This window comes from Patella vulgata, chromosome 3, assembly GCF_932274485.2.
Source record: "Patella vulgata chromosome 3, xgPatVulg1.2, whole genome shotgun sequence".
Taxonomy (NCBI): domain Eukaryota; kingdom Metazoa; phylum Mollusca; class Gastropoda; family Patellidae; genus Patella; species Patella vulgata.
This window is the reverse complement of record NC_065881.2, coordinates 8,661,248-8,674,103: the sequence shown is the minus strand read 5'-3', so window position 1 is coordinate 8,674,103 and position 12,856 is coordinate 8,661,248. Positions and strand designations below refer to the sequence as shown.

Genomic DNA, 12,856 nt, shown 5'->3' with positions numbered 1-12,856 from the left:
AAGACCTAGTTTGTTTCAAACACAATATTTCTCCCTTTCTGATTTGTGTTGAGTGGGGGTTAAACCCCATTTCTCGCCCTCTCTGATCCATAAATGAGGATAGTGGAATTAAATAGGTAAATTTTGTAAAAAAAAATATTGATGATAATTCACTGACTGAATATTTTATTTTTACAGTATTGAAAGAATTATTACCCCACGTATTGCCCTGACAACAGCTGAATATATGGCTTATCAATGTGAAAAACACGTACTGGTTATTCTAACTGATATGAGTTCTTATGCTGAGGCTTTAAGAGAGGTGAGTCATGGTTCACTGTGTTATTCAACCATTTACAATATTCCAGTCGGGTAGGAAGTTAAAAAATAAACACAACAGTTCTATGGTTAACAATTACTGTATTTCTATTAAAGCTACATTTCAACAATGATTCTCTTGTCGTTATCAAGCCATTCAAACAATATATCAGACATCAATATGGAGATGAGGCAGTACGACTTAGCAATCAGATGCAGGGACAGTGATGTTTGGATTGTACATAGTATATATATTTCGTACCTTCTATCTGTAGCTTAATACTGATACAGACAGAAGGTACGAAATGTATATACTATGTACAATCCAAACATCCAATGAAACCATTTATGTCACTGATCCGATTACTAAGTCGTACATCAGACATTGATTAATGTTCTGTGAACCTCACCCTAAAAACTCCATGCAACAGCTGGTTTTATTGTCTTATCCCTCACATCATCCAGAACACGGGTTATATAACAACTCTTCAGATCCTAGTGTAGTAAAGACAAATAAAACGAAATTTTGAACTATTAAAAAGAAACAAATTAGGATCTGTGTTTTAATCAGATTGGTATAGTATGTAATTCCTCGTATTTCTGTTTGTTATTATGAATGTTTATATAATTATATAGGTATCAGCTGCTAGAGAGGAAGTACCTGGTCGTCGTGGTTTCCCAGGTTACATGTACACTGATTTAGCTACTATATATGAAAGAGCTGGTCGGGTTGAAGGAAGAAATGGCTCAATTACACAAATCCCTATTTTAACTATGCCTAATGATGGTAGGTAACAAATAAAACCTTGTGAATTGATGAGTTGCCTCCTCCTTTCCATCTTTATTATATCCTTCCCAATTCTTGTATTACATGGTGGTGAGCGTAATGGTTAACTCGTGCACGTGAAATTATTGAGGTATGTCATTGAGTTGTGGTTTAAAAAACAGCTTGTACGTGATGAGGAGTACCTTGCTAAAGACCCCTTTGCACAAGCACAATAAATTTGAACCTTATGTTTGTCCCAAAGTGACTTGGCTTATGTCGAGTGGACATTAAACCCCACTTCTCTCTCACTCTCATTGGATTGCCAGGCCAACCGAAGATTTCCTATATCCCTCACCCCACTCCTATAACTTGAGACTAATATAACACATCCTATATATCCTGTATTTTATTTGGGTCGTGTAGTTTATTGTAACATCTTGTATGTTATTTATTTCAGATATAACACATCCTATTCCTGATTTAACAGGTTATATCACAGAGGGTCAAATATATGTTGATCGACAACTTCACAACAGACAGGTATGCAAATCACGAAAAATCATGGGGTGATTATACATACTAGCAAACTTTATTCATTGGTAAAAAAAGGTGTTGGTTGGCCGAATGGTTAGCAGGTGCGCGTTGTATTGGGAGGCTATATATACTAGCAAACTTTATGCGTAAGGCACTGGCTCACTAACCAGTAGGTATCTGATTCAGTTTCCCCTAGTCAATGGTGCAGTACAGAAGGCATGGCAATAACATTGTCTAGTCATTAGGATGGGACAATAAATCAAGGTCCCCTGTACACATTTATGTATAAATAAGAGATCCTTTGACAGGTTGAGTTTAAAATAGGTTGTAAACATTGTTTTATTTTAGATCTATCCACCAATCAATGTATTACCATCTTTATCTCGATTGATGAAATCTGCTATTGGTGAAGGTATGACAAGAGAAGATCATGCTGATGTTTCTAATCAATTGGTAAGTACATCTTTTTAAATGGGGGGGAGCCGAATGATCCAAGGCATGTGCTTTAGATCATATGGAGTCGGCCATTGAGTCAAGTCGCATAGTTTCAATTCCCAACCTGTATAGTAGGGCCATCTGTCTAACCTCATGGGTTTTTCCGTTAATCTTGCCATTTATATATGCCCACAGTTTCATGTGGACGTATATTGTTGTTGCCCCTGTCCATCTGGATGTCCGTTGTGGAAACTCTACAGGTCACAATTTTTATCCGATTTTGCCGAAACTTGAAATAAAGGTCTATCTCCCAAAGATCTTGGCATGTATCGGACTGTAACTTCATGGATTATGGCTCCTAATTGTGTGAAAACTCAAGTTTTTAGCTTGTGGTCACACGAGAGGTCACTATTTTCATCAGAATTAATGAAACTGGAAATGCATGTTTATAACCCAAAGATCTTGGTTCCTTTCGATATTTGCACATATCGCTTTTTTTTTTATAGCTTGTTCTCTATCCATCTCTTGCAAAATGTGGGTGTATATTGTCTGGCAACCACTGGTTTATTTCAACTGTAATATTATTGTTACAATATGCTTGTTATGCTATATATGGGGATCACAGTGGCATTGGCCACGAAAGTTCATCCAGATTTTCCGTTGTGGTTTCCCCTTGTCAGTGATGCAGGACGGAGGGCCTGACAAGGACAGCTGTCTAGTTGTTCGGATGGGACGAAAAACCGAGGTCCCGTGTACATATTGGCGGGCACGTAAAAGATCCCTTGGCAGTTGGAATTCGATGTATGAGTAGGCTGTAGCGCCGCTGCCGGGGCAAAATTTCCCTCATAGCACACTGTATGGCATATGCCCGTCTTCATTAGCCCAGTTTAGGAGCAAAACAGTAGGACTTTAAACTCCATTTCATTTGATTTCATTGTTACAGTATGATTGTTATGCTATAATTTCCGTCTTCATTAGCCTGCTCGGAGTAGAACATTAAACCCCATTTCATTTCATTTCATGCCATATTTTATTACAACCGTAATATTATTATTACAGTATGCTTGTTATGCTATTGGTAAAGATGTACAAGCTATGAAAGCTGTAGTAGGAGAAGAGGCTTTAACACCAGAAGATTTACTATACTTAGAATTTTTAACTAAATTTGAGAAAAACTTTATTTCACAAGGTGGGTTTATAGTTATATTTAGGGACCTCATAAATTTTCAACACTTGCATCCAAACCAATAATCTGCAGAATTTAGTGGTTGGGAGGAATGACGCTAGCCTCGATCATCATTATTAAAGTTGGTACGATAAAAACATAGTCTTGATTATCCATTTCATGATTAAATCATGAATGAAAGTTGAGCAACAAATGGGATCATAATCCAGTAAATATTGCAGGCTAGCAATGACATCGAGAGTTGATTATGGTCTGAAAGTTAATTAATGTCTAATTAATAATTTAGATAACGTTTCAGGCCGATTTAGCTCTTGAATAATGTATGTTTAATTGATGATTTATCCTTTTTTTAAGGTCATTACGAAAATCGAACAATTTTTGAATCTCTGGATAAAGGTTGGCAGTTGTTACGAATTTTCCCTAAAGAAATGTTGAAAAGAATTCCACAGAGTACTTTAACCAAATACTATCCACGTGATGCCCAGAGAACACAAGCTGCAGCTGCAGCTGCAAAGGAAGTGACATCATTATAAAATCATTACCTTATTAGTCGATAAGATAAACCAATCGTATGTCTTGATACATAAACCAGTTTCATTGCTTAAAAAGACATAAAGTAACCATGGTGATCATTGTTTTATAATGTACAGTACAATTCAGACAATATGCTTTATCAGTATGATTAGGTTTCCTGGAGCAGGATCAGATTAAGGCCCTTAGAGAACCTAAGCACATTAAAGATTTTAGTGCCCACATATATATATATATATATATATATATATATATATATATATATATGTAATTTAAAATAGAAACAATAAAAAACATAACAAAAACCTTGTGGGTTTTCTCCTGGTCCTCCAGTTTCCTCCCACTGCTAAAGACCCCTACATGCAAACGAATTATTGAAATAAAATTGAACCATATGTTAGTCCCAAAATGACCTAGTTTGTGTCAAGGGCGTTAAACCCCATTTCTCTCTCTCTCACTACAAGTACTTAGATTTCTATGTGCCATAATGGTATTGATGTGAAGAATTCATCATGTCAAGTCCTATTGTTAGCCAAAAAATCTATTGAAAAAGTATAAATAAGCGAATTTGGCTTTAATGACTACTACAAGTACTTAGTAGTATTATATTTGAATTGACAATCGAATATTTCGCCAAAACAAAATATTGAAAAAGTATGAAAATGTAAACATATTTGAAACTTTGAAAGTTTCAGGATTCTGTATAATTTTATATCTACATAAAAATGTTAAAAGTAAGGAACTGGTTTCTGTACAACACTATTTGCAATATTTTAGTTGATAGTTTTAAAGAGGTAATTACGCTAACTTGTACAGAATGCTGTTGCATTGGACATATAGAAGACTCCAAGTCCTATAAATAGACAAAGATGTAATCTAGGAAGAGGCTGAATCTATTTGTTATGGCCAGCTCAATTTTCGTCACTGTCGCTGAGACGTAAATAAGGTTAGGGCACGTGATTGTTGGTGAGATTGTAGGTTAGGTTTAAGAATTCGGGTAAACATTCGAGCTAGGTCCAGGGTTAGGGTTGGAATTAGTTCTAGCCCTGTTTACATCTCGTGACCTTTGACCAAACCTGAAGTTAGCCTTATCAAATAGATCTAACCGTTGTATTTGTAGTTGTAATTGAGTATTAATTAGCTATGTAGATTTAGTATTAAAATCTTAAAGTGTCAATCAAAAGAATAACAATAACATACGATTGTTATATTAGTTATATATATGTTAAAGGCTCGATGCGTTGTTCAGTGCTATAAGAATCCCTTGTAAACAACATTATTGATGTGTTGTTCAGCTCTATAAGAATCCTTTGTAAACAACAATATTGATGCATATTTTAGTGCTATAAGAATCCCTTGCAAGCTATAATATTGTGAATATCAGTCCAAAAACGGTTCAATTCTGCTTAGTATTTACAAAGTTTTGATAGATTGAAATTGATCGAAGCTAAGTCTCGGTCCTCCATATTTGATTAGAAAACATTTCAGACTTAAAGAATGATCTACAAGAGGCAGATTTAGCTCTTGCATAATGCATGTTTAATTAAATATTAAATATTAGTGTGTATTAAGCAGTGAGAAAGTTGATATTTTAGTGAAAATGCAAATGACCCATCGAGCCTATAAGTAAGTAGTGATCGTGTTTGAAATATTTATAAATAGTTATATATCTATATATACATAGACACACATTATTAATATTGCTAATACAAACATCCATTAACCAAGAACAAAGAAACAGAAGTGGTTGGGTCCATTTGTGGTTGGACCTACTTTAAATATCTTACGGTTCCACGATTGGCATCTTTCAAATGCTATCAAGACATTGACCACGTTAAATATCTTATTGATCAACTACGGGCATCTGTCAAGGTATTAAAGTTGAAAATATTCTTAAAGATACATTATGGGAGATTAGATAAAGAGCTGGCAGTTCTCACTATAATAGTTAAAAACAAGATAATGTAAAAGGAATATGCTGAAAATTTCAGTCAAATTGATCCACTCTGAACCAAGATATTATCGATTAAATTTTAGGCCTACTTAAAGGGGAGTTATGGGAGATTAGATAAAGAGCTAACAGTTCTCACTGTAACAGTTAAAAACTAGGTAATGTAAAGGGAATATGCTGAAAACTTCAGTCAAATTGTCATTGTAATTGTCACTACTGTCACAATAATTTTTGCAGTTAATTATCAATGGGTGTTAAACAGCAGATCGGATTCAAATCCAATGAAAATCAGACACATGAGATGGCATTGAGAGTTGATTATGTTCTTTTCATGTTAATAAATGTCTAACATTTCAGTCCTAAAGAAAGACCTGCAATAGGTAGATTTAGCTCTTGCATAATGTATGTTTAATTAAATGCTTTGTTGATGATCTGTTTGCCCTAAATGAAGCCTGACTATATGATCAACAAGGAACAAATACAACATTCCCTTTTTTTTTTTCTCTGTTTGTTTTGTTTTTGTTTTTTGTAATTGTATAAGATAATGTGTCATGACAAGTTATGTACATAATCAAATAGTTATTGAGGCTGTGAGAGATGTTATGTGTGTAAATTGGGTACCTATATGTAACCTGTGATAACAAATTGAGTTGGAAGTCGCAAAAAAGTTAAAAATCGTCTGAAAATATCTTCTTTTTTTTGATATAAGACTAAAGGTAAAAGTTTAGATTTGAAAAATAAAGCAAACTAATTTTTTTTCGTATTTTTAGTCTATTTCGATGGTTTTATTCATATATCGTGGACAATGACTTGAGACTTCACTCTGCAAACCTCAGCAGATTCCAGTACCCTACATCTAGTCTCGACTGTATGACGAAGTCCGCTATTGGAACTACTTTCAAGTTCACGGATTACCAACGGCCTTGCTCATAATGACGCCTTTGAAGAATGTTTCATCATACAAATATTTCAAAGTCTGAAGCTGTTTTTCTTTCAAGTTATCCGATTTTCTTCAAACAAGGACAACTTTGCACTAAAATTTCTACACACGCTTCGAACGACGCAATTTTGATAACTTCTTTTTAAAAGTGGCAAGTTTTCCTAATAAGTAAACTGATGCCGCATCGCAATTGTATAGGCTTAGGTACATATCACTTACCGCCATACAGTCGAGGCTAGATGTAGAGTAACGAAATCCGCTGAGGTTTGTCGAGACTTCCGACTCATCTTGCCATCGTGGGTCGCATATCTATTTATGGTGTATATAATTACAGTATTAATAGGATTTGGTTTATAAGATGAGAAATGTTACATATCTATCAGTAGGATCGACTCAATCTAAAAAAAAAAAAACGTGTGATATCATTCAGGTATGGGAGACAACTTCAAATTTGGCGTAAGGTGTTTTATAAAGGGGGTACTCGATTGCACGTTCCGGAATTGAATTCTCTCAATCCCAAAAATAGTGACAATCGAGTGAAAAGGTGGATTTCGGGCTACAACGCATGCGTCGACTGAATAAGTAAATATCTCAACCATCCATGCAGCCGAAACCATTTAATTACGTCACGATTCTACTCACACCACCTAGGTTGTCGGGACTGACAGAATTATGACAGAACTGAATTCCGCGTTACTCGATTGCAATTCTGTCAATTTGGGACGTTTTGGACTTTGAATCGAGCATCCCCTATATCAGACGATTTGACACAATATTTCTGGGCCCATATTCACGAAAACTTAACTGAGATAAAATCCAAATTTTAGTAATTTGATTGGATAATATTAGATTGATTTTAGTGCTTAGCCAATCAAAATTGAGGTATCTACTAAAATTTGGATTTTATCGTAAGTTAAAATTTCGTGAATCAGGCCCCTGTGCACTTTGGTGCATATACACATGGTACACAGAGAGTGGAATGCGTCGGCGGTTATTTCAATGAATATAAACTGCATTCAGAACATCAGAACTCCAAGCACTTGTTGCAGGGATTGGGTGGCCGAATGGTTATGGGGTGCGTGTTGTATTGTAATGTCAGTTAATGAGACAAGTGGCGTGGTTGTACTTGACAAGGAGTAGGGTCGCCTGTCCAATCTCGTGGGTTTTCTCTGGGTCCACCAGTTTCCTCCCACTGTTGTAAGATTATTCACACACATACATACAAAACATATCTATATGGTAATGGTATCAAGGTTAATCAATAACAGAGGAAAACTACCTGAATATTGCTTTATTTGCTATAACAAAAAATCTTGTGAATCATTTGGCTGACTTGCAATATGTTTATAACATTTCAAATTTAGTGTTTCTTTTTCAATTGATTAACTAGTCATAATTATATAACATTGACTTCTAACTTGTATCTCTTGGTCTTTCTTAAAGATGCATTAAGATTTTAATTTAAAAACTTTTTTTTTTCTGTATATTTTTTTTTCTTGTATCAAATAAATTATTATAAGTCCCATATATTGTCTCCATTTTTATTTTTTAAATTTATTTTATTTAAATTTGTTATTTTGTTAAATTATTCTGATTTTATCAAAATGGTCTGAATGAGATTAATGAACCAGTAGTTAAACATGCCGATTTACTGCAAACACAGAGAGAAAAAGTTGACTTGTTTGAATCAAGAATATAGAAAAAGGGACGACGGTAGTTGGTCGTCAAATAAAGAGAGTAAAAGCTGTCTTCAATTTATGTTGTTTTAATTTTGAGGACTTGAGCAGGCCATTTTTGTGAGCTTCAAATCAACCCCGAAGCTAGCGGGGAGGCAAGGGGGGCACCTGTCCCCCTGGGTGCTGAACTGCGCCCTTTCCATTAGACGCAATATGAAGCCAACGACCAATGTGCCCATATCAGTATGGGCGCCGCATAATGTCAAGTGACATTGGTTGGGCTGCCCCACCCCCTCGCTATTTACAGGCCTGCAAATGTTAATTGTTCGATAGAGTTGACAGGAAAAAAACCTAAAGGTAAACAAAAAATTAAGACTAACTGGTAGTTATATCTGGCTATTCTCATCTCTTAACATCTTAGTAAAAATAAATACCCATAACTATCAAAAATCTATTAAAATTATGTATATTTTGTTTTATGCTAAGTTATGTGTAAATGATGTTGCTTGTTCGAACACACTGTTTCATTATGCTAGGTTCGCACTGTTCGCGCTACGATTGAAATTGTGGTTTTAGTCGCGAAGTAATCGTGGAGATTCTATCAAGTGTTATCATATATCGAGGTCATTCGTGGGGGGTTGGATGGGCGAATGATTAGCACACGCGTGCTGTATCATAAGGCCTGTCATTGAGTCAACTTGCATGGTTTTGAATCCCCAGTTGTACGTGACAAGGAGTAGGGTCGCCTGTCCAACTTCGTGGGTTTTCTCTGGGTCCTCCGGTTTCCTCCCACTGCTAAAGACCTCTACGCGCAAGCGAATTATTTAAATAAAATTAAAACCATATGTTAGTCCCGAAATGACCTAGTTTGTGTCGAGTGGACGTTAAACTCTCTCTCTCTCTTGACAGTGGAAACCTAGCATTATAATATTTTGTTTGGTATAAGATAACAATCTGTTTAAAACACAGATCCTATTTTACTTTGTTTTTTTATAGTTCAATATTTCGTTTAACTTGTCTTTACTACACTAGAATAACCTGCGTTCTGGATGATATAAGGGATTGGCCAATGAAATGGTCTGTTATGGTGAGTTTGTGGCGGGAGGTGCAGGGAGCTTTGGGTAAACCACTAGAAACGTCAACACTGATTGATTTATCAATGTCTGATGTCATAGGGTCAAAAGCTGCTCGTACATCTGATGCGACCTTCCACTACAACTGGTCAGATCTTCATGTAGTGTAGGCCATCGAAAGTATAAAAAAACGAAACAAAATATAGATCTGTATTTTAATCAGATTGTATATGATAGGTAAATGCTTATGTTATTGATAATGCCAAAAATGCTTTCGTCCATATTTACTTGATAAATTACCTCAATAATATTTGAACAAACACAACCTCGACAATGAATAAATGAATGGGGATTAACCTTCTACAGTTCTACACACAGACATAAGTTCAGAATTTACTCAAATTTCAATCACTGTTTATGAGAAATATCTTTGATCCAGAAACACAAGACTTTGCACATGGTTTCTTATTGATATATTTGATACATTAAAACAACAAAAGTTTTATAACCGGTTGTATTTTAGTTAAAATAAGGTGAACAATTTTGAGTAAATTCTGAACATAAGTCTGAGAATGCTTCCTGGACTCATGAAGACAAACATAAACAAATGAAAATATGTGTCACATCACTGATGATGAGTATTACATAATAATGCATTTATCGTGGGATAAATCTATTTGTTAAGGCCAGCTTAATTTTTGTCAAGGTCGGTGAGCTGTAAATAAGGTTAGGGCACGTGATTGTTAGCGAGAATGTTGGTTAGGGTAAGCATTGGAGCTAGGTCCACGGTTAGGGTTAGGATTAGCACTAGCCCTGTTTCCATCTCATGACCTATGACAAAAAATTGAGCTGGCCTTATCATTTAGCACTTACCATTTATCGTGTGCTTGATTTGTTGAATTAAGAATTTTTGTTTTATATTGCATTTATCAAATTATTGGGGTTCGCATCATGAATGAATGTTTCTAATGATTTGTTGATGGATCGTTTTATAAATCATATTACCTTATATTTGTAGATCAGAGTAACTACATATATCCCACCAAATGTTTCTTGATCCCTGGAAAGTTCTATCTTTAGTTTAGCATCATTGTTCCCTCTAAACTGTACAGGTATGCAGATGCATACCCATTTTGCACTATGCACGTACAAAGAAAATTAATGTTCACAGAAAATTTTAGGTCATAAAAAAACAATATTCTGGTTTCGAAATACTGTCACTTTAAAAATGGCAACATTGTAAAAAAGGGCCACATTGTTTAAAAAGGGGCACATGATCTGTTTTTAAGTTGTCAGTACAGTTTTTTTTAAGGTATTTGAGATGGGCTGTGCCAAAATATTATCATAAATCAATTTCATTGGAATATCTGTACAAATATCTTGTGCATAGACAATAATTGTTGTTGGACTAAAATATACACACCATCAGATTTTGCACGCATGCTCGAATCCGACTACTAAAAACTAGAGGGTAAATTGTTTAGCATATTTTTCGGCTAAAGCTATTTGTTAAGGCCAGCTCAATTTTTGTCAAGGTCCTTAAGATGTAAATAAGGTTAGGGCACGTGATTGTTGGCGAGATTGTGGGTTAGGGTAAGCATTGGGGCGAGGGTTGGGCGTGACCTATGACGAAAAAAATTGAGTTGGCCTTATCATTTAGCACTAACCATATTTTTTTGCCTTTATCATATATATATATATAAAACTTTCTATACTCCTTATTACTTGTATATAAATTAGTGACCTGGATTGTGGTATGTGGGTGGGTCTAATAATGTCACTTTCTATAGTTGATGAATATTAACAGTAGGTAGGCCTTGAAATAAAGGCTTTTAGTTGCACCTGTCAAAATGTCAGGCACCACTGAACTAGTACCTGATATTTTTATCTTCGTGTTAAATACTAATGCGCATTGTATCATAAGGTCTGTCATTGAGTCAGCTGGCTTGGTTTCGATTCCCGGGTTGTATGTCACAAGGAGTAGGGTCGCCTGTCCAACCTCGTGGGTTTTCTCCGGGCCCTCCAGTTTCCTCCCACTGCTAAAGACCCCTACGCACAAGCGTCCAGAAAACCCCATCTCTCTCTGCCTCCTATACAATAGATAAATGACCGGTACTAGAGAAATTGTGTCTGACATTGTCTGTGACATGTTCTCTATTTCTAGGCTTAATATATAGTAGTCTATTTATAATGGTTTGTTTGATTCATATTATACATTTAAAGGCTCCATACCACTCTTGTTGTAACTGAATAATATGTCCCAATCTTTATTCTGGTCAACAAATTGTACTATTTTAGAATATTTCAATTAATTGATGATACAAATTTCATCTTAACACACCTTATTTAAAATTTTTGAAAAATTCAACATAATGGTTTGAAACGTCTAACGTAAACCTTTTCAAATGAAACTTCGATTTAAAAATATTTTCGAACCCTCTGGACAAGTAAAATAGGATGTAATGGATAATTTACACAACAGGTAGGACACTTAAACATCTAGTACTTAGATAGAGATATTTATTTTCTGGAGCTTTCAAGCCAGCAAGAGTGTTATTGTCTCCCTTTAATGATGTATACACTATATTTAGTTATATTTATATTCAAATCGTGATGTAGATTATTGAAACAGTACATATATCTAACAATAAGACCCCGGAGAAGAACGATCTAAGTCACTTTTTCAACGAACCCCAGGTAATGGCACCATCAGGTAGCAAATTGTATAAGCTTTCTGTGGAACAATCAATTTCAGGTAAAAACGATCGGAGTCACATCGAACCAAGACCTTTCTGAAATGGCCCCCGGACAAATAGGTCCATCGTGCACTTTATTTGACCTTAATTTGGCTGAAAAGTGGAAGTCAGTTGTTGAACTGGTAATTATGAGTCGTATTAAACATCATTTTGAAGTTGTAATTTAACCCACTCGTTGTTCTGTTCGCGTCAAGCATTCTCGTCCAAATGATGAGTTAGTTGTATTTTACGTCCGCTTCCACCGAGGTGATATCGCAGACAAGTTCTCGTCCAAAAGTCTGTTTTGCCTTTTATGCGAAAAGACAAAACTGTGACTTGGATCGTTCTTCCCATGGACTCTTCACATGTATGACCTTCTGTCCAATGATGTATACAGTGTGTCTAGTTATATGTTATATTCATTTTGAAATCAGATAGACCTAAGAATAAGTGTGATATATGTGTATAACCTTGTGTCCAATGTAAATTTACATTAGATCATTAGAATAATAAAATAATATGAAGGAATTAGTCTTAGTGTTTTTTTATTAGCCCACATTGAAATATGGTGGTATATTGTCATCTGTTCGTCTATCATCCACAATTGCTTTTGGTCGCTGTAGAGGCTATAGTTAATGTCTGATTGAGATTAAATTTATACACAGTGTTTAAAGGTCCGAGGACTTAGCTGTTATCGGAAGGAATTAGTCTTAGTGTTTTTTTTTTATTAGC

At 35.2% G+C, this 12,856-nt stretch overlaps 1 protein-coding gene across 1 annotated transcript in view; it reads left to right on the top strand.

The window, feature by feature from the left end:
* The window catches only part of LOC126815893 (V-type proton ATPase subunit B), a 28,106-nt gene extending 15,454 nt beyond the window's left edge, over window positions 1-12,652 (top strand). Inside the window, exons 9-14 of the mRNA XM_050541931.2 lie at window positions 178-301; window positions 934-1,084; window positions 1,521-1,603; window positions 1,946-2,050; window positions 3,092-3,221; window positions 3,573-12,652. Coding sequence (XP_050397888.1) covers window positions 178-301; window positions 934-1,084; window positions 1,521-1,603; window positions 1,946-2,050; window positions 3,092-3,221; window positions 3,573-3,751 — 772 coding nt within the window. The 3' untranslated portion in view covers window positions 3,752-12,652. The remainder of the gene's footprint in view (window positions 1-177; window positions 302-933; window positions 1,085-1,520; window positions 1,604-1,945; window positions 2,051-3,091; window positions 3,222-3,572) is intronic.
* Window positions 12,653-12,856: the final 204 nt, after the last annotated feature.